Below are 23,666 nucleotides of genomic sequence, written 5' to 3'. Positions count from 1 at the left end.
ACATTGTTGGTGATCGCCCGGCGGAGCTGCAGTTCAGGCAGCCATTCCGCTGTGCGCCCCCTAGCGCCTCCACATGTGACATTTAATATATTTTCTGCACCATATACTGTGGCCTTAATGGAAAGTTACATATACCAATTTGAGTCAGCCAATGCAGCCATATGTAGGTGATGTGCAGTTTGCATTTATTTTGGTCTGGTAGCTATCGAGGTGTGAGTGCAGCAGCTGGTGGAGTCTCACAGAATGCCTTTTCCTGTTTTTTCCAGGCATTTCTAGATTCTCTGGTAATGTTCGGTAAGACCTACATATATTTCCCTACAAATGTACAGGAATTGCACACCACCAAGATCGATTTTTATCGGATAGCCAACTTTTCCTTTGTCATAGGATGAGTATATGGCATATATGTGCCAATCTGTCCACCATCTTCCACTGAGCATATATTCCACAACTGGTAAAATATTAATTTATTAAATATACAAGTGGTGTGTGATGCTAAACATGAGATTACTGACATAGTGGCATGGTTTCCAGGGAGCACCTATGTTTTTTCCTATTCAGACACAGTGGCATTTATACAAGGCTACAAAGAGGAGAGTTTGATGATGCTTACATTTTGGATGATATGCCTTTTTAAATGTATTTTGTATTTGAAAAGCATACATATTGGTAATTGTTGGACCTGGCATCCTTAATGGGGTTTCCCTTAATGTTTTCTCTGCATAACCTCTGTTTCTTTTCCTGGCCCCACGATTCTGCGCACTTTACAACTGGGAACCAGTGCTAAAGCGCTTAAGTGCTTGTGCTCTTGCCCTAAAACAGGATAACATTGGTGCATACCCAATTGGAATATTTTATGTATTATTAAGTCCTAGTAAAGCACAAAATAGGTGCTCAGGGCCTGTAAATTAAATGCTACCAGTGCGCCTGCAGCACTGATTGTGGCACTCACCTAAGTAGCCCTGTAAAAATATCTGAGGTCTGCCACTGCAGAGTCCGAAAATGCAGTTTTCAACTGCCATGTCGACCTTACAAGATAATCCTCTTGCTCTGCCCAAAACTTCCTTTTAAATACATATGTCACCCCTAGGGTAGGTCCTGGATAGCCCAGAGAACGCAGGTTCCAATGCATTTAAGAAGCAGGGCATGTAATTTTCAGTTTTAGATTTCCAAGCAGAGAAAAACTCTTATATTTGCTTTTCAATAAAGCAAGGCCTATATCTCCCATAGGATAGCATTGGGATTTCCTTTTTACATTTTGTAGGTGTATTTCAAATGGGAGGATATAGCTGATTCATGTCTGGTGTCTCTGAAATCCAAATTTAAAATCCTAACGTATGGTGAAGTCAGCAATTTTGAAAATTTAACTTTTTAAAAGTTGGCCTTTTGTTCCCTTAGCCATTTGGTGCCTGCAGCCTGTCTCTGCTCACATGACTAGGTGTAGTTGGCAGTTGTGTATTCCTCCTAGACAGCCACACACAATGATAGTTTAATTGTGACTGAGTGAGCTATCACTGACAGCATGGCAGGGAGAAGTTGGGAACAGCGTCACTTATACCTGAATAGACTGTGTGCTGTCTTCACAAAAATAGCTGCATACTCCCAGTAGTTAATTTGGGGACAGGGCTGGGAGGGCACGGCATCTGTACACTTTAAAGGAATGCCTTTAGAAGCTTCTGCCCACTTGAAAGGTGCAACTGTCTATAAAAGAAGAACCTCAGATACTACCACTTCAGTATACATCTTGACCTGTGGATACTAGGCCAGGAAGGTGGACTGCTGTGCTGCTGAAAGGACTGCCGCTCTGCTGGACTGCTACTCTGCTGAACTCCTGCTTTGTTGTGCTGACTTGCTGCCCTCTTGCCTGGGTGAGAAGGACTATACCTGTATCTCTTTAACCCAGAGCCCACAGTGACTCCATGGGGTATTTGGCTGGCCTCCTGATCTGAAGCCACAGTGATATAACAGGCTTCCAACCACATAACAGTCTTCCAACCACCTTGAATGCCATCTGTGAGTCTACCCTGTAAACTAGTGCCACCCCAGTCCTAGACCCGTGGAAGTGGGCCTAAGGTGCTTACCAGTGGAAACAATGCATCTTCTCTGCTGACTGACTTATCCCCGAGCAGAACTGACACATTTCTGCAGCTGAGAAGCGCATCCTCAAGCAGAAAAGCCACATCGCCGCTGCTACATGGAATGTACTTGGCTCAGAGGGCCTGCATCATCCCTGCAGTCCTCGGAACCAACTCATCGCCGATGGGACAGTGCATACCCAGCACAGGTCCTAGCTTCTTGTCAGCCTTAGCATCAAGTCAAGTCAAGTCAAGTCAAAGAATTTATATAGCGCACTACATACCCAGAGGGTCTCAAAGCGCTTAGGGAGGGGAGGAGGATTACTTGTCAAATATCCACGTTTTAAGTTGCTTTCTGAATGCTAGGTGGTTCTGGGTAAGGCGAAGGTAAGTGGGGAGTGAGTTCCATGTTTTAGCAGCCAGGTAAGAGAAGGATCTGCCTCCCATGGTGGTCTTGTTGATGCGAGGTACAGTGGCGAGGGCTTGGCTGGAAGAACGTAGTTGGCGGGAGGGGGTGTAGAAGGACAGTCGTGAGTTGAGGCATTCTGGTCCGATGTCGTAGAGTGATTTGTGTGCGTGGGTTAGCAGTCGGAAAGTGATCCTCTTATTGACGGGTAGCCAGTGGAGGTCTTTCAGGTGGCCAGAGATGTGTTCGTTGCGCGGGATGTCTAATATGATCCTGGCTGAGGCGTTTTGGATTCGTTGGAGTTTCTTCTGGAGTTTAGCGGTAGCACCTGCTTAGAGGGTGTTTCCGTAGTCCAGTCGGCTCGTGACCAGAGCATGGGTGACTGTTTTTCTGGTTTCGGTGGGGATCCAGCGAAATGTCTTTTTGAGCATGCGAAGAATGCCTCACAGTTTTTAGGAACCAATGCATCACCAGCTGGGCTCTGCATCTCTGACTCCGGATTTTGCTTTGAAAGCCCTGTCAATGGGATTCTCGATGATAAAGAAACAGGACCTTGCACCGCAGCCTCGCTGCTTCTCAGAATTGATACTCCACCACAGCTCTGAGGCGCTTCTTCGACCCAGGCAATAATATGCAATGAGAATTTAAGTCACTTGGTTCAGCGGGCTTTACTAGGTCCCTGTCGCCGTCCCGTGTTCGATTTTAGTCAACCTGAACTTTTGACTTTGCCCCAGTCAGGGGCAACCAGATATTCCTTGCTGGAAATTGGTGCTTTTTGTCGCTATTTAAAATAAAACTTTAAAAGTTATTATCTCTGGTTCTACTAATTTGATTTTAGTTATTTTCATCTTATTTTATTTATTAAAAAACACTCTATTCTTCTAAACCTGGTGTGAGATCGTTTTGTGTGAGGTTGTCACTATTTTAACTGTTGAATTATTGCTTTAATACTTTGCACATTGCCTTCAAGTTAAGCCTGACTGCTTTGTGCCAAGCTACCAGGTGGTGAGCACAGGATAATTTAGGCTTTGCATGTGCCTTACACTGACTAGGATTGTGGTTACTGCTTGACCAGAGCTCACACCTCAATCAACCAGTAACTCAATTTCTAACAATAATGTAATGTCTAAAAGTCTACATTGTTATTGTAGGTGATAGTACATATTCCATACGGTCATGGATACGGTCTCTATATTTGCATTCAATCACTTGGAGTCAGAGCCCTTACAATGTGGCACATAGAAAAACTAGGTGTGTCATTGAGCACACATTTGGAATAAGGAAACGTAGATTCGGGTGGCTGCACAGGAGTGGTGGTTCCTTACACTATTCTCCCAAAATCAGTTGCAATATCACAGTAACATATAAAATCTGCAAAATATAGCATCTCACAGAGGCTTTGAAATTACTGTAGCTGAATCTAATGAAAAGGAAAACATCTACCACTAATATGCACCCACTCCATCACTAGACCATAGCTGATAATTCGACAGAGCTTCTCTTCTTCAACTACGTTACCGAGATCTGGTTCTGCCTCAATTCACTGCCTGTCACACAGGGCTGGCCACTCTGCCGTCAGATGGACATTTGCCCACTTCGTTTATGCCAAATTCCATTTTTCTCAGATTGGAGGAAGAGTTTATCCCAGGTGCACCATTGGAGCTCCACCTGAGGCTGCAGCTGCCAGCCTTCCACTCAACACTCCATAGCAGTTTGTAGCCAAGAAACAGACCCAAACTGGATGTGGTCCAGGAACAAGGAACAAAGTTCCAAAGAAATAATCTTCCTTAAAATGAAGTGTGACCAAGCATTGATCTTTCTATGCTTCCAACCATCTGTAGTTTTCATCTACACAGAATGCTTAGCTAGAGGTGCAAAGCACAGACCTCTGCAGATGAGACAGCAGGCAGACAAAAAGCTATTTCTGTAGCTCCGGCATTGTGACAACTATGTTTAATGTTTTGAGCATGATCCTTATTCCTCATGTACTGTTGACTTCTTTTTTATTAAACATATGTGTGAATCTTTAAAAAAAAATGCAGATAGGAAGGGAATTATATTCTCTGTCATTGTTATTACTTTTTTTTTCTCAAATGTAAGACAAATGGGTCGAGAATTTAATTCACTGGACCTATATTTGAGCAATCAGTTTATTAGATACCAATAATGTGTTCTTGTGATATTAACGTTGTTGCTTAAAACTTCTGTCTCATGCACACATCTTGTGAGTGACTTAAATGGTCTGTCCTTGTGAGGTACATTGGGAGCATTTGAAAATGTATTTAGCTGGACTATTGACATAGCATAAACAAAACATAACAGAAGGTGTACTAATAGACCACACATTCACCCTGGGGAGTCTCTTACCACTATTAATAGATAACAGATGTTTAAGATGTGGTTCGCGTCCACCAGTATGTTTGTTTTGCTGCTGTCATGGATTATGGGTCCTTTGTTACATTTCCAAAAATAGGATACAATAGTAATGTGAGAACAACTTTCTCATTGTGAATTTATCACACAAAGAACATATTATTTGTTGGCTCCAAAGGGAGGAGGCATTGATGGGTAAATGGTGAAGAACTGAACATGGTCCATAAATACTGTTATATAATACTAAAAATTGACAATACATTTTCAGGCCCTTCCCCACTGTGAAAAAAGCATGATGAGATTCACTGGGCATGGGCTCCTTGCATGTATTGACAGTACTGATGTTTTACAGTATTTATACTTTCCGCACAGTGCAGGTTTTAAATTAGACTGGAGACCAACTATGGTTCTTGTTAGAAAAGGGGGTCTCTAGTTGGCAGAGGTAGGTACATTTGACCAAGTAGGGACCCTTCTTCCTAGTCAGGATAAGGGGGACTAACTTCTAAAATAACCCCTGCTCTCCCCTTTGGTAACTTGGCACGAGCACACAAGCTAATCTTAGAGGCAGTGTGTAAAGCATTTGTGAATACATACAGTAATACAGTGACCTTCGATGTGTCACGCACAAAACAAAAACAGCCAAAGGGAAGTTGAAGCGTTGGTTCCTTACACTCAGGGAAGGTGATGCGTTGGTTCCTTACCCGAGAGGAGGTGATGTGTTGGTTTCTTACTGAGTGGGGAGGTGATGAGTTGGTTTCTTACTGCGTCCCCCAATGATGCAATAGACTTGGTGCTTCAATGCGATTTGACAATCCAGGACGATGCAATGATTCTTACAGCCGCACAGCAGGCCTGGCGTCGGAATCAGTGCGATGATCTCGGACTCCAGAGACCGGTGCATTTGATGTGGCGTGCAGCTATTTCTTGGGGCTGGGGCAGGCTCTGCGTCGATTTCTTCAGCCATGCATCGGAAACAAGTGCGGATGCGTCTTGCTTCTCGAAATTGCGTTACTTTTCCAACCTCCCAGCAGCAAACAGCCTCTAGAGGTCCAAAATGACAGCAGGCACCTCTTAGCAGGTAAGAACTCCGGGGGAGCTGGTGGTGAAATCCTTGTATCCCTGAAAATTCAGAACAGGATGCAAGCTCTTCTTCAAGCCCTTATAGATCTTCCTCAAGCAGGGGACACAGAAAACAGAAAAGTCATTTTCCCTTTCCTTGGCAGAAAGTAGCCACTGCAGGACTCCCACAGAGAGCAAACAGCACTGGGGAAGTACTCTTACTCAGTTTCTCCAGTTCTGCTCCTTAATTTCCCAGAAGTTATCTAAAGTTCCAGGGATTGGGCCCCAATATTTATATCACAAAATCATTTGTTCTCTGGTGGCAGAGAAGCCCTGTGCTCAGTCAAAACCAGTTCTGTCCTCTCTGGTGCAATTTCCTACAGGAGGTGGAGACAGCATTGTCCTTGGCAGACCAGGCCCCTTCAGATGAAAGGAATTCTCATCCCTCTACTCTAAATGCAGCGCAGGTCTATTTAGCCCAGCCCTGACTCGTCTGGCTCTCTGGAGCCACTGCTCCTTCCCAATCCTTGTCATCCAATAGCCAGACATTCAATACACAATCCTAGCAGAGGCGCATTGTATGGCTAAGCAAGAAAATACCTACTTTCTAAAAGTGGTATTTTCAAAAACAGAATGTTAGAATAACCCTCACTAACAAATGCATTTTAACAATTTGAGTTCAGGCATACTAAACCTTATTTTCCTACCTTGTTCCCATGGGTAGTTATGTTTATAGGAGGCTATAAGCAAACTCCTGATTCTGTCCTATGGGAACAGGTAGCCTTGCAATAGTGAAAAACTAAATTGGCAGTAATTCACTATCAGGGCATGCCACACACATCAAAGCATGTCCTACCTCTCACGTACACTGCACCCTGCCCACACGGGTACCTTGGGGCTACCTTAGGGGTGGCTAACATGAAAGAAAAAGGAAGGGTAGGGACTGGCAAGTGGGTGCACTTGCCAAGTCAACATGGCAGGACCAGACTGCACACAGACTCTGCAATGGCAGACCAGAGTTACATTTACAGGCTGCTTATGTGGATTGCACATCCAGGGCTGCAGTCCACTAGCAGCATTTGATTTACCGGACCTGGGCACACACAGTGCACTGTACTAGGGACTGACTAGTAAATCAAATCAGCCAATCATGGAAACATCAATCCATAACAACAATTTACAAAGTGAGCACTTACACTGTGGCACTGAACAGCAGTAGCAAAGTGCCCAAAGTAGCTTGACAAGCAAAACAGAGTCCAACACGCAGCAAAAATACTGAAGGTCAAGGCAAAAATACAGGGGAGAACCACGACAATGATGCCAGGTTTAACAGTTCTCTACCTCAGTGGCCAGAAATCTGATGAGACTTGAGTTCTGCCAGGCCTGCCACGGAAAGAATCACAATGCTTCAGTGTTATTGCCCATACCTATAGATCCTTAGAGCTGATAGTTACCCTCACTACAGATATGATCCGGAGCTGCAAGCAATAGCACATAAAATGGCTGGCTTTGCCATGCAGGTAAGGGCAATAAGGCTATTCGCTCACTGTGCCTCAACAACTATAGAAAAGTGCTGTTTGAGTTGCCTCTTATCTGATTGAGTGGGTGTAAAAACATTTTTCCATAGTCCCGCTGCACTTCCCCTCCATTTTTTGAAGAAGTCGATTCACGCTCAGCTGTCCAGGCTCTTGCCCTTGCTTTTGGTTGATGGGGCATCAATCAACCAAAAAAATGGAAACAAATAGACACAGTTTTCTCACTTTCTTTGGACTATTCAGCAGAGGAAAGTAGAGGAACCCAGAGAGTCATGAGTAAACTGACTGCCTCAAAAGAACAAATTCAGAAAATGCTGAGGGAGCATAGTGGCTGATGTGAAATGTTGATCCATACTTCCAATTTGAGCTTTTAAATGTAACTATTGCAAAAATCAACAGTTCAACTAAGGAAATTAATGACAAGGCCTAAACATTAACACAAATAAAGCCTGTGGTTAAGCACCAGGATACCTGTTAGGTGACAGTGCGCTCTATACATACTATAAATAATAATAACAATACACTATTTGGATGCTATTGAAAAGCATTGCATATTTATCACTTATAACATGAACATTTTCTAAGCAAGGAAACAGACGCAGTAGGTCAATGTGAACAAACATGTAAAGACCAACAGTGCTCACCTGACCAGCGGTGTCCAATATTTCCATGGAAACAACTTCATCATCAATGGTTGCTTGATGGCGGTAAGTGGACTCTGCAAATAATGGCATTCAATTAGTCAGCATGTGGTTTGTTTACTTACTAAAAGAAAGCAAACGCGGACTACTACATTACTATCGAAAATTATATTTTCAGGTTTGAATTTCTTACAATTTATGAAAAATAAACATGCTTCCAATGTACACTGGTAAGTTTGTGAATATCAAAGCATGCATTCTATGGCTAGTGACTAGTCCTTAAACAAACAAGCCGCATACATCTTTAACAACGATATTTCATGTGGTGCATATTTACTTGTCAACTTACACCCTAATGCACAGCCACCGATATATGAAACTGTTGTGAAAAGATTTATTTACGGTAACATTAAGCGCAATTAAGACAAATAGCTTGGGCCACACACATAGATGCAGAATTGTTCCACTTCTGTCTGTCCCTTTCAATGTGCTATTACAAAATATCCTATTGTTTAATACATAGTGACTAGGAATGGTTTAAGCATAGGTGTGTTCCCCGGGTGCATGTGTTATTCTCCATGGGAATGAGAGAAGAGTTTTTGTGCCATGCTTAGAGAACGTGGTTACTGCAAAATGCTTCGTAAGGGAGGGCCAGGAGACCCCACTGGGAAGGGAGTCTACAGTTCGATGAGAAGAATGGTCCGCACGCCACTCCCAGGGCAGCAGACAGGGCAGTCCCATTGACCGAAGCTCTCACTCAATGCCAAGCCATTGATGCAAAGCCATGAGGTGCGGACAAGATCGCACAGCTTACATTTATACTAACAAAAGCATACATCCATTAATCAATGGTGGGTGTATGTGCCCTTGAATGCACTCACGATGAGAGACCCTCTGTCCTTCCTCAACAGCTTGAAGGCCTTTTAGCACAATTGTACAGCATACCAAATACAACCAAAAGCAGTGGCTTGCATGGCATTCCACTATGCAGCCCCTTGAACACACTGTACACCCACTATCGTAACGAAACGTGAGGCGTCCCCCCTGCAAGGTACGGGGAGGGCCCCCTCCGGACTAAATCGGGAGCTCTCTTGCCAGAGTACTGTTCTGAGGGGGCCCCTGAGCTTGCCCCCATCCCTTCATTGCGGGTGCTGTGGGGCCTGTGTTACGCCACTGTGTACACCTTTGAAGTTGCAAGGCACGCTGCTGGCAATGCGTTGGTTCATTCTCATGTGTTGCAGGCAGGGTGGGTTTGACTTTGCACTTTAGTCCAAGCATCAGTCCATCTCCTTCAAAGATTGATTTGTTTGGCCTGGGACCTTTCAGTCAATGGTTTAAGATTCGGTCAGATCTTGGATTAGTTAACACAAGCATTATAGTCTCACCATCACTGTATTGGAAGGCATGAGGGACTGTTCAAATCTCAAAGGTACACTAGATCGTCACAGTTTTTTGTTAGATACAGTTCTTTATTTTAGACATACTGTGCATCACCTCCTTCCTACTTCTGGCATACCTCCTGCTCCTATCTTCTTCATCGTTACCAGTGCCTACTTCACAGAATCTTTTGCTTCTGGGGCCAGGATCCCCACTTTACAGGACTATTCTAACATTTCGGTCAGATAACTGGTCTGTGTGGGTTTGGCAACAGACCTTTCGTGTAGCCATATTCAGTTGTTTCACACCTACCTTACCTCCTAAGACATTGGCCTCATGCTAGGCAGCCGGTTTGTGCTAAGTGACATGTGGTGTTTAAGCTCTTTTTACTGCACCAAAAATGACCTATTTTAGCATATCACCTCCACTATTCAGTGATTGCTAAGTGGTATTGTTTATCTTCCCCTCTGCTCGCAGGGTTTTTCCTCATCACTCTGCCAATCCTTCAAAATTAGCCAGTTATTCTTCAGTTTCGCATGCATGCTTAGTCATCTCATGCATTTGTCACACATGATGACATGACGACTAAAAAAACAAGACAAAAACAACAAAAATTCAATCAGTAGAACCAGAGATATGCGATTTTAGGGAAAATAGCACCAAAAAGCCAAAGCACCATCTATGGACATCTGTTTGCACCGGACTAGGACATTATCACAATTTCAGGTTGACCGCTATGGAGCATGTGCGGCTACAGGGACCCAGTTAGGCCCGCTGAACAAACTACCTTAAATTCTAGTTTGTGAAGCATTGCAAGGATTTGCGTTTAAGATGCGCACAGAGCTGAAACAATGCATACATTCATAGATGCGGCAAGGCTGGGATGCGAGGGCCTGCGTCGTTGTCAAGGATCCCATCAGGGGGGCTAGCTATGCAAAGTCTGGTGTAGAGAATGCAGTATGTTGTCAGGGTGATGCATCGGTTCAGAGGAGCTGTGATGCAGAGTCCTGGGTCATTGTCGAGGCAGCAGTTGATGATAGATGCAAGGGCTTGCACTGAGTATGTGTCCATGCAGCAGTGGTTCCGAAGACAATGTGGGCTGCAGCAGTGAAGCAGGTCTTTGCAACAAGTCCACTCCACAAAGCAGTGTAAATGCAACAGTTCTACTCTAGGTTAAGCCGTGCAGCAGAGGAGATGCGCCAGTTCCTCTAGCTCCACAGACGCTGGCAGAGCACCTTAAGCCCACTTCCAACGGTCCAAGACTGGGCTGGCACCACTTGGCAGGATCGACTCACACGGCAAAGTCCAAGTGCAGGTGCACAGTTGTTGGAAGCCTGTTGTGCCCCTGAGGCTTCAGATCAGGAGGCCAGCCAAATAACCATTGGAGTCACTTTGTATTCTGTTTTCAAGAGATGCAGGTCTAGTCTTTCTCACTCAGGCATGAAGGAAGAAACCAGCAACACAGCAAAGCAGGGAGCAGTTCTTCAGAGCAACAGTCCAGCAGAGTGACCGTCCTTTCAGGAGCACAGCAGTCCTTGATCCTGGCAGAACATCCAGAGGTCCAGAAGTGCACTGAAGAGTTGGTGTCTAAGGTCCAATATTTATTCCCAGTTGTGCCTTTGCAATGGGGAGACGCTTCTGGAAGCGTGCCTTTGAAGTGCATAGGTGCCCTGCCTTTCTGGCCTTGGCTCCAGACTAACTACAGGGGGTATGCACACTTTTGTGTTGAGTTTTTCACTACTAGAACATTTAAAACCTAAAAGCATATGTCCTACTTCTTGAATACATTGCACCCTGCCGTCTGGGCTGTCCAGGGCCTACCCTAGAGGTAACTGATATGAATAAAAAATGAAGCATTGGGCCTGACAAAAGGTTAACTTTGCCAAGTCAACATGGAAGTTTATAACAGGCTCCAATGGCAGACCTAAGACATGTTTAAAGTGCTACTTAAGTGGGTGGCACAAGCAGACCTTCATGCCCTCTAGTGGCATCTAACCTACAAACCCTGGGCACAGATAGTGTCACTCTACCAGGGACTTACAAGTAAATTAAATATACTAGTTGGATATAAACCAATCTAACATGTTTTAAGGGGAGAGCACAAGCACTTTAGCACAGGTTAGCAGTTGTAAAGTGTGCAGAGTACTATCGCCAACAAAAACGAATTCAGCAAAAATGGGTGAAGGAAAGCAAAACGTTTGAGGATGAGCCTGCAGAAAGAGCTAAGTCCAACAACATGTATTCCGACTTCTGGCTCCAAATGCTTTCCTTTGAAAAGAACAAAACAATTTTCCAGATGATAAGGACATTAATGCTCGGAGTGGTACATTTTGGTGTCTAAGCTTCATAGATATTGTTAGATCTGATATCCTTGGCATGGAATTCCATCAAACCTTTTGCTTTCACTCCCCGTTTTGCTCAATTTGTTGTTATTGGCAACAGGACTCTGTACACTTTACCACTGCTAATAAATGGTAAATTGCTTTTCCTCTCTCCAAAAACATGGTAAAATTAGCTTACACCTAATTGGCAAATTTAATTTACTTGTAAATCCTTTGAGATTAGTACTACATGTACCCAGGGCTCGTACAATAAATACTACTAGTCGGCCCCACAGCACTCATTGTGCCACCGATTAAAGTAGCCTTTTAAAACAAACATTTTGTTATGCAGTTTTAAACTGTGATTAACAACCTGTCAAAATAAACCTTTTGCTAGGCCAAAAACTACCTTTTTAATACATATAGGCCACTGAAAGGTAGATCCTAAAGGCCCATAGGACAGTGTCATTGGTATTTAAAATGTAGGACATGTCGGTTTAGTTTTAGATGTCCTGGTGGTGAAAAACTCCTAAAGCCAATTTTCACTACTGTAAGGCCTATCTCTCCCATTGACTAACATTATAATTATTAAGTGATAACCTTTGATTGCGAGCAGGTAGAGATATGCTGCTTACACTCAAATGAATAATAATTTAAAATCCTCTTGAATGGTAAAGTCCAATTTTTTGTCACAATTCTGAAAATCCCTCTTTTAGAAAGTTGGTATTTTCTTGTCCTAACCATTTGGTCCTCCTGCTGTATCCTGGGTCACATGACTGTGAATGGCACTGCTTTTGGGGTCTGTGTATTCCTGACAGACAATGAGACAAAGGGCACTTGCTCGGTGTAGCAGGGTGGCTGTGGCTGCAGCTGAAACTAGCCCCACTATATTTTATAGGGCTTTGCCTCCAGCACACACAAAGAAACACAAAGAACCCTGACACACGTCTTTTGTCACCCCAGACTTGTTGGAGCCTTGACAGGAGAAGAGATCTTTTCAGAATCAGATGTGGGGGTATGAGGCCTGCCTTATTCCACAGAGAACTGTCCTGCTGTTTCAGTCCTACCTCGATCTCTGACAAGGAAGAATGGACTTGCTCCCTTCCCCCCAGGCTAGCTGAGTGGCTCCAAGGGTCAGTTGTGTGGCCTCCAGGTCTGAGCTACAGGGACACAACAAGCTCATGAAGACTCCCTTCAACTGCCCAGATGACCTGCTGCACTGAGCCTGCCAGGGCCTACAGCTAGACCTGCCTGGCCCTTACTGGCCTCGGCTAGAGTGAGTCACTGATCCCCAAGGGGTGCCTCCCCAGGTCCTAAACCATTGGCTGGTGTCATAGGGCACTCTTTGGTAAATTGCAAAGTTCAACAAAGGAGAAATGTGTACCTTGGAAAGACCGATAATTGTTTGTGCACTGTAAGCCACATTATTGGTGATTAGTCTGGGTATCAAATGTTTTAGGTGTTTGCTACTCTTAGATTTAGTGTCCAGAATGTGTAGGGGGATGTGATTCTTCTTATTATCATTATTAAATTTTTTTGGTTTATTCTTTTATTTGGTTTCTTATTATAATGCATTTTTAGTTTTTATAAAACAGAGGAGATTTTTTTTTGATGCTCTTGTACTGATGTAGTTAGATACTAGAATGTTCGCACCCGGAGTTCCATGGTGGTGGCTGTGTTAGGAACATTCAACAAGTAACAGTTGGATATGCTCCTGACACAGCCACACAGCAGTGGCTCATTGTCTACACCTATGAAAATAAAATCGCAACCTCACAACTTACTAGTGTTCTTGTGGTTTGTTTATGACACATTCCTCTTCAAAAAAAAGGATAAATCCTGACGTTTTTGGCTTTTTGCAACTCCCAAGACTGACGCCTTCAACGACCACCAACGAAATGCTTTAGTGAACTCGACACTTCGCACTATAGGGACCGCCAGTGACGACCGCCATCTCAAGATCGGCACTCCACGCTACAGCCCTCTCTAACCGCCAATTCGAAGCTACAGCAACAAATGTCCATGATGCCCATCTGGATCTTTGCGCTACAACAACAACAATCTGCGACACAAGGCCTTCTCTTCACACCACAACAGGGACCATCAGCAATTCTCTCCCAGCTCCTTTTTTGCCTCCTCCATCGCATAAGGCCCTCTTCGTGCTGGATTTTGAGATGGTAACTTTTTCAACGTCACTAACCTGGTCCCCATGTCCTGCCGGTGCTCCATAGCAGTCAGCCTGAACTTGTAACTTTCCCCTTGTCCTGAAGGACCAGATGATGGGGAGTGGTTTAGGACCAGATTATGGGGAGTGGTGCGTTGTGCTTTTCGGCACTATATATACAATCTTTTCTTTTTTTTCTAAATTGGTTAGGGATTCTCATTATGTTGTTGTTTTAGGGATTCTTATTATCTTGTGTTTTCTTTATTGCTGTTTGCGTGCTGCATAAATACTTTACAAATCGCCACTAAATTAAGCCTGACTGCCTTTGTACCAAGGTACCAGAGGGTTGAGCACAGGTTTATTTAATGACCTTTGTGGTTCACCATGAGAGGATTGTTGTTATTATTGGAGGTGGGTTCTCATTTCCTCAACTAATACACCAAATTCTTTTAGTCCATGTAGATATAGCCAAGAAAACCCCATGACAGAAAACCAAATGTTAATTGACCTTAATCTTAGTTCTCTGTCATGGAAATGCTCTGTTAATCCCCATAAGCAACTCCCCTGTATTTCAAAAATAAAATTGGCAACATTAATGTCTACTTATTCGTTTACTTTCTTACCTTCTAAATAAAATTGTCTGACTGACTGTGCTCTGCATGATGGGAATGCTGGCTGTGAGAACGTCTTACATTTCTGAGGGCAGACTTCCATTGTGACCTCAAAGTACAGGATCCTTAGCAGATGGTGAGGGGTTCTTGAGTGGCAAGCTGGCCCTTCACCAACCTCCCAGGTAACATCTTCGTCAATCTTACATGCAAATACCCTGTTGTTTAGACATTTTCTAGCACCACTGCCCCAAAAAAAACATTTTTATGATTAGCAGATTATTCTGTTTGTTTAGTGTAAAGCTTTTTGCTATTAGGGGCCTTTACAGGCTTATGCAATTGGCTTAGGTCATTGGACTTCTGAGGTGTCCAGGGCACATTCTAGGGTGATTTGGCACTGTCAAGTGGATTGTGTTTGGAATCACATTTCATCTGTAATACAGCTCTCCACCTCACAGTGGACTGGCAAAGGCTGGGTGTGTCCTCCAATGCATGGGCTCTTATTGGATCATTAGCAGTGAGTAGTGACTGGCACCATTCACGTGACCCCATGCAGCATGGGTGACCTATAAAACTAGAGCAACGCTGTCCAGTATGCATTTTTTTCTGAATATACTGATATTGGTGAAACAAATCAAGGGGTTGGGCTTCTGCCACTACAAGGTGGAATCCATATCACATTTAACTGTTATCTTAATAGCTTCTCAAGGATTTGGTCTTCTGTCACTCCTAGGTGCACAATGTATAGCATTTCACAGGTGGTAACTGAGTTGGGTTTCTCCTACCACTGAGTTGACTCACAACAAAACACACAGTGGAGGACGCTTCTTTGCTGTCCATTCATGCAAGTCTTGACACATACTCTGAAAGTGAACAGCATTTGCCAATAACCACATTTAAACTAGAATAGCATTAACAACGTGGTTGCTTCCAAAGTGGAGACTCCTTTGACTCTGTAACTACAACGCAAACAGATTTGTATGCACTGTTTGCATATCTGTCCCTCACAATACTTACTTATTCTGCTCCAGAAGAAAGATGTTTCGATTCCTGCCTGCGACAAGTCTGGAGCACATTCTCTGGGACTCAGACATGACACCAACACATACTACTCATAGTTGACACCTATACCAGCACCCTTCTGGAACTACCCACAAATACAAAATACATAGTCAACTAAAAAGCACCCTGGAGCCTCAAGCAGAGGAAGAATAGTAAATATGATTAAAAGACTTGCTTAGCAATCGCTGTCCAGTGCTCATTCGACAATAAATTACCTCTATAGTTTCCCTTACAATATGCAGTATCATCCCTCTGTCCCTCTGGTATCAGTTCCATTTCCTCGTTCCTGTGCAATATTCTTAATCATTTCCATTGATATGAGCAACATGGAAAAATGTCAGCCCATCACCATTCCCCCTGCAATTTCTAAGTTCATGGAGAAACATTTGTTGAATTTGCTTCTAATTGAATTACAAGTCTCAAAAAATATCATAAAGCACTAGATGAGTTGGTGGCTGGCTTTTTCCTACTGCATAATAATTAATCCAATTGATCAATTTACAAAAGTTTCATCGCAGCCACTGACGACATCCGAGCCCTGCTCGACAACGGGGAAACAGCGGCACTCATCCTCCTGGACCTCTCTGCAGCATTCGACACTGTCTGCCACCGCACCCTAGTTCAACGCCTCAGCAACATCGGCATCCAAGAAAAGGCACTGGAGTGGATCACCTCGTTCCTCGCCGGAAGAACACAGAGAGTCCGCCTCCCCCCATTTCGATCCGAGGCCACCGAAGTCATCTGCGGCGTACCCCAAGGATCTTCACTCAGCCCCACCCTCTTCAACGTCTCCATGAGACCTCTGGCAGCCATCGCACGCCAACACAACCTCAACATCATCTCCTACGCCGACGACACCCAGCTCATCCTCTCCCTCACCAGAAACCCCGACACCGCCAGAACCTGCCTACACGAAGGGATGAAAGTCGTCGCAGAGTGGATGAAGAACAGCCGCCTGAAACTGAACTCAGACAAGACGGAAGTCCTCATCCTGGGACCATCGCCCTCCGCCTGGGACGACTCCTGGTGGCCCCCCGCCCTGGGCACCGCACCCAAGCCAACAGACCACGCACGCAACCTGGGCTTCATCCTGGACTCCTCACTATCGATGACCAGACAAGTCAACGCCGTGTCCTCATCGTGCTTTCTCACCCTGCGCATGCTCCGCAAGATCTTCCGATGGATCCCGACCGAAACCAGGAAGACGGTCACCCAGGCACTCGTCACCAGCCGACTGGACTACGGTAACACCCTCTACGCCGGAACCACAGCCAAGCTACAGAAGAAACTCCAATGCATCCAGAACGCCTCCGCCCGACTCATCCTGGACATCCCCCGACGCAGCCACATCTCCGGACACCTGAGAGACCTGCACTGGCTCCCCGTCAACAAGAGGATCACGTTCCGGTTCCTCACCCACGCACACAAATCTCTCCACGGCCTGGGCTCCAAGTACCTCAACAACCGCCTGACCTTCTACACGCCCACCCACCAGCTACGGTCCACCAGCCTCGCCCTCGCCGCCGTACCACGCATCCGAAGAGCCACCGCCGGAGGAAGATCCTTCTCCTACCTGGCGGCCAAGACATGGAACTCCCTCCCCATCCACCCTCGGCTGACCCAGGACCATCTCGCCTTCAGGAGACAACTCAAGACCTGGCTGTTCGAGCAGTAGCGGACCCCTTCCCCCAAGCGCCTTGAGACCCTCCCGGGTGAGTAGTGCGCTATACAAGTGTTATGATTGATTGATTGATTGATAATCAACGATAATCGTAAATTAGGCTTTTGTGTTTTTTAAGTTACACCCCATCCTGCAACCCACAAAACCAGGCAAGGAAATAAGATATTACTTTTATAAAAACAAACATTATTTGTCACTTTTTTAAAGATTCATAAACAAGGCTACAGGGAATATAGGGGCACATGCATCAAGCTTTTTACCGTTTACAAATGGGCCGATTCGAATGGAAAAAGGCCTTTTCAGATGCATGTGCCTTTTTCCATTCGCAATATAAGTAATCGCAATTGTTTGCAATTACCTAAACTGCAAATGCATTAAGGGAATCACAATTTGCGAATCCCTATTTGCCAATGCATTTAGCCTTTCACAAATGTGAACTTTGCATTTAGGAAACACTAATTACCATCAATTTCAAGTTGATGGTAATTTGTGCATGCTTTGAAAAATGCACAAAAATGCCATGGAGCAATTCCTTAAAAATCGCTATTTGGTAATCGCAAATGAGGAGTTTGATGCATGTGCCTCTTAGTCTGGTGCTTGGAGGGAACTGGTGTATCATATACAAGGGGATAAACCATATTTATTCAGATGCAGCACCCACATCCCATGTCCTCCCCACCCCATTCCTACCAGCATATCTCTGATCATATCAGACCTGTTTTCCAGGTCATAAAGTAGCTTATCATCCTCACAGACAAGGTTCATTCTCGTTTCTGCAGTGAGGGCCCATTCTACCATATCCCACACCCAGGAAGGTCTCCATCGGGCCCTGTGCCTTAAGCCATCACATGGCTATTTGTCTCTTTGCCAGGAACATCTCCAACAATGCACATTTATATCTGATTCTCATCAGCTTTGGTGGAGGTATAACGTTAAGGAGACAATGTTTGGCAGATACAGCGAGATGAAGACCCGTGACTGCAGACGGCTTCGTAACATTATATCACAATATCCCTGCACCCGCAGACAGTTCCATGTCATATGCATAAAGTGAGATCTATTCACCCCACATCTAGTCAATCTGATGATCTGGTTCGGTAGTTGTGGAACAGCTTCTTAGGGGTTAAGTATGTTCTATCGAAAAAATTTAAATGTGTGATAAGAAAAGGAGCATTGCTGCAAATGGAATGTACATGCAAGCAGGTCTGTTTCCATTCTGCATTTGTTAGTGGTATTGGCAGTCTATTTTACCAAGCTTGTACGGCTGGTACGACTAGTTTCTGTCTGTTGGCCTTCATCGCCTTGTAAAGTCGGGAGACCACATGTGCAGTGCACCCCGATTCCAGAATTTCTGTCTGAGGTGGGAGGTACTGCAGGGAACCTCGGCCAAACCTCCCTCATTTTTTAGGGCAAGCTGGCGTAAGCAGCGCGAAGCGCTGCTGTCCAGCAACGCCTCTATTGTTAGCGACTTGCTCTGAAAGTGGGACAGGGGATGGGCACGAGCTTTCGGCGATTTCAGCATGTGCACACGCACGTACAGCCTGGCGCCGTGCACATCTCCTGTCCCGCTTCCGAGGCAAGTCAGCCTCCTACAATAGCATTATTTTAACTAACACACACACACACACACACGCATGCACACACACACGCAGGCGCACACACACACAAGTGCACACACAGACACACACACGCTCGTGCACACAGACACATACACATGCACACACACACACCGCCTCCTCTAGCCCTGACAGTACAACTAAGCCCCACTCACCCCATCGGCGGCCTCAGCCGACACCCCCAACTTCTTACTTTTGCAGCCACCGCAGGGCTCTCCCTCAGGCATGGGAGCCCCGCGCCACCACTGCTCCTCTGGGCCTGCCACTGCATGGGCGCGGGCTTCCAGCAGAAGAGGAAAGTCCCGCCCCACGACAGGCGTGACGATCCCGAACTTCTGGTTTTTGCCCACAGGAGATGCTGTACCCTGTCAATCAAGGGTATTTCCGATTTCTTTCCTACGGTGATTGACGGCCTTTTTAGATTTACAAGTTAAAAGGTTCATGGTGTAATTACACCAATCTCTCGTTCAGAGGCTTTCAATTTAAATGTCCTTTTACAAAGGGAGAGGGTCTTCTACCTGAAGAGTGGGGAGTAGCTTTGTTGGGATTGAAAATTTAACCATTTCTTTGGTATCTCTCTATGGTAAATGCTCCAAAGCCAGTGTTTCTGCAAGAATAGCAGACCAGCTTAAACTTTTCATTTTTGAATGTTGGAATTCCAGAGTAATTGGTTGTGAGAGGGGGGAAGAAAGGGGAGTCCGGGCAGGGATCTGAGGTTTGGTCGAGTGGCATCTTTGAAGCTGCACACACGGGAGACACAATTTTTAATCCTGACTTCCTCACAACAAAGTGTTGTGATCTTAGGCAAATCACTGCATCTCCTTGTGTCTCATTACCGGGTCATGTCCAGTTTGGCCCCGCTCCTGTATACATCAAACCTTTTAAGATCTGCCCTCCCTGGTCCGGACCGCTGCTGGGCTGTCAGTGGGACTGAGATCTCTGGCAGCGAGGAAGGAGTAACTCGTGTGGGTATGTAATGATGTGCAGAATCAAAAGGTGGTGGGATCACGTCAGACTGGAGTCCAGTGCTCCCGGCTGCTGTCGCTGTCTGTGGACCTATGATGCAGGGATCCCTTCAGCCGCCTTCCGCAGTGGGTCCATAAATGAGTCATGTCTCCTGGCAGCCCCTCTTGATGCGTCAGCGGTTTACTGTAAGAATGCATTGATTCACAAAGGCCGCAGGCTGGTGTTTGCTAACGGCCTCCGGTCCGGTCTGATACTGGAGATCAGTGTAGGCTCCAAGCAGCTGCATTCATTTAGCTCCATTTAAGAGTGTTGCCTGGTGCTGTTTATGGTTTGTTAGCCACAGATCTGAGTCCAGGGGATGGCAGATGTTGGTCTGACAGATGTGAGCACACCATGCACGCCCTGGTGAAGGTAACCCTTTACTTGTGCCACAGGCGAGGCAGACATGTGAACACGCTTTCACCAAACAGGTCTGCTTTTCATTCTTTTTGTGGAAGGGTCTGTGCTTCAAGGAGGTTTGTTCTCACTAAGTGCAGATATCTAGAGGGGAATCAATCTGTGCAACCATTCAACAACAACTGGTTCAATGATGTTCTCTCAATGTTTCAAGCTTTATTACAAATGTCACAAAAAGATGTTAATATTTCACTTCTGTTCTTGGAATTTAGTCACAATAAAATACACTGAACATAATCTTCACAAAAGTTATTTACAAAAGTTTAAGCTATTGCCATTATAAATTACAATAGCTTTTATTTAAGTATTAATTATATAAAAAAATTAAAAGCCATTGTTATTCGTAATATCAATACATCTAAGTCATGTAAATACAACACATATTGCATTACAAACGCTATAGGTGTCACATAGCGTTGTTAGTTACAACTATTGGCATTGTAAATGACAAAACTATTAATTTCGCTATTTTTAAAACCAACACATAAATTAAAAAAATTGTCATTTACAATACCAATAGCTCAAACTTTCCTAATGTGAGACCTATCTCATTGCAAATGCTTGTTTCATCAGTCGTGTATGCTGTAAAACATGTCCTTTTCCCACCCTGAAACTTTGTTGCACCTCTTATCAACATAGGAAGGATTGGCCTGTGACCGCGACAATGTGTGTCTGCAAGACAAGTGGTGACTAGACTTCAGCCAAACTGGAGAGGAGGGCTTTGTGGGACGTGAACCCTGCATGCAGGACCTCCTCCCCCCCTTCAACATCTAGGTGGACCGTGAAATCTATGCAGGAAGACCTCCTTCGACTGCATCCTAGAGACACTCAAGTGTAATACATCAAAACATTCAAGGAGTGTCAGGAGATCCCATTGTCCCAGGTTAGTACTTCAAAGTCATCAATGAGTAAGTTCATAATTGCATAAGTTCCTTATGCAAGTTGCTCTAGGACATAGCGGCCATTGTTTTGCTGCCACCATCTTTTCCCCTACCTTACTCAAAAATACATATTATTCATACAGATAGAAGCTTTCTAAACACCTAGATCAAAAATGTAATTGTTAAACTATGGTGGAGGGGATAAAGTTACTCATCATTTACCCTAAATAGACGGCAACGATTTGTCCTCACTAGGATGAATTTAAGTCCCTGTGCCTGGGAGGGGAAATCTGTCCAGTCAACTTTGCATATTGTACTGCTTTGCACCTTTTATCAAATGCCCAGAAAAACGATTTTACTGCCAATTTACAAAGATTTTCAATCCTGCTAATGTAGACATGTGCTATATAGATAAAAATACAGTAAGAAAAAAAATATATATATATATACACACACACACACACACAGATATAGATATAGATATGTATATATGTATATATATATATATATATATATATATATATATATATATATATATATATATATATATATATATATATATATATATATATATACATATATATATATATTATATATATACCTATGAAAACGTTTCTCAATTCTGAAGGACAACAATTATAGTTCTCTATTCCCTTTTTAAACCTGGATTTACTCATGGGCAGACTCCCATTTGCAAATCGTTTTATGTCTGAAAAATTGTTCATTTATTCATCTGCAGAAAACAATAACATTCAAAGGACTACGTGGTTAAAACGAATAGAGTGGGGAAATTTGAAATCCTGCCACGTGGCAAGAAAAGAGTTAGACAATTTTACATGAATCGTTGACAGAAATACAGAGGTTAGCCTTTAGATCTTGAGATGCTTCTTCTGGCAGTACAAATACGATATTAAACTTCACAGAGGTGAAATACAAAGGCATGTTGTTGGACAATGAGCACGTTTCAGAGTTAGTTGCTTGTCCTTTGATGTTCAATGAACGCTCCACTGAAAAGCTATTCATCTGCATTGACAGACTGTACCACTCAGAGCAGACAGCCATTTTCCCTGCAGGAGTTGCATCAGACAAATTGGTTCTTTCCCTTTTCGTGATAATTAACTCTACAGTGCAAGAGGCGCGTGCGCATTTACTGGCATAGACAGATCAGAGTGGATAAACACGAACCTGTAACGCTTCGTGTTGCAATTTTAACTCCAGATACTTAATTTTCTCCTCTGACCCGGTGGAAAACGTGTACAGCATGAGACATGGCTGTGAGAGGCGCGATGCAAGCTAAGCTGAAAAATGTAAGTTGTGTAAAATACTTTGACGCACTGTTTTACGAATAATTATTTTCACGGGCCATAAGTTCTAACCCTGTTTCATTCTACCATGGACGTCAACTCAGGAAAATGTCTGGGGTAGTGGAAAGGACATCATACCTCCTATAGTAGGAAGTGATGTCATATGACCCATGAGCCAGAAGAGAAAGAACTGACATCACGCGAGTGAATAATTCAGCCAGTCAGATAAAAGGGCAGTTTATGTGTCACCTGAAGCGTAGCTAGCATGCTGCAGGCACAGTAACAGCATCAGATATCCAGGCACCTCCTCAAAAGCCCAATTACATACTACAAATGCCCAAGCAGTCTCCATATGCAAATTAGACCGTTTCTAAAAGTTAGTTATAGACTCAAATGCCCAGGAACAACCATCACATACCTGGGCAGAACCATCAAATATTGGATTGAATCATGCACTGTTAATACAGCATTGAGACAGCCACAGAGATCACATAATGTACTTCTCCTCTGACCTGCAAAATAATAAACTTCTCCGCCACTGAGAATTCAAGCACGTTTATACAGTTTGTCTCAAAATGACTTGCATCTTATGTTGGTTTGAAAATGCTAAACCATCTACATATCTCTAGCAGTCTCCCTATCTTGATTTGACTGCAGCAATCACAGGTTACCAAGTACAGGAATATTAAGTCTTCTAACACAAATCTTCCACCCAGGCCAGAGGAGGCGTCTGTACCCTAGGAATGAAATCTCCATCTCCCAGTGCCCCACTGGACCTTGATTTGTGTGCACCCTGGTATCAAGGCACATAGCTAGATCATTGCATAGTTATTTTTGTTTATTATTAATTAATGCATTTGACCAGTGTATATTGATATGTAGGTATGGACTAATTTAATTTAATTTAATTTAATAACGATTTCTAAAGCGCCTGGTGACCCAAGGGCATCCCCGCGCTATAAAGTTTGTGATCCTGTTGAGGGGGAGGGAGGGAGGAAAGATACTTATAGAGGGATTCTATTTAGGGAATAGGTGTGTCTTTAATTTCTTGCGAAATGCCAGGTAGTTAGGTTCAAGTCTGAGGGAACTTGGAAGAGCGTTCCATCCAGCAGCTGCTTGAACGGAGAATTGTCGTCCTCCT

General features: G+C 44.1%; 1 protein-coding gene across 1 annotated transcript in view; it reads right to left on the bottom strand.

Moving 5' to 3' along the window:
* RERG (RAS like estrogen regulated growth inhibitor) overlaps window positions 1–23,666 on the bottom strand; it is a 612,141-nt gene that overhangs the window by 33,129 nt on the left and 555,346 nt on the right. Inside the window, exon 4 of the mRNA XM_086938969.1 lies at window positions 8,093–8,166. Within this exon, the coding sequence (XP_086795095.1) occupies window positions 8,093–8,166 (74 nt within the window). The remainder of the gene's footprint in view (window positions 1–8,092; window positions 8,167–23,666) is intronic.

This window comes from Lissotriton vulgaris, chromosome 1_1 (genome assembly GCF_964263255.1).
Source record: "Lissotriton vulgaris chromosome 1_1, aLisVul1.2, whole genome shotgun sequence".
Taxonomy (NCBI): domain Eukaryota; kingdom Metazoa; phylum Chordata; class Amphibia; order Caudata; family Salamandridae; genus Lissotriton; species Lissotriton vulgaris.
This window is presented reverse-complemented; position numbering and strand designations above follow the sequence as displayed.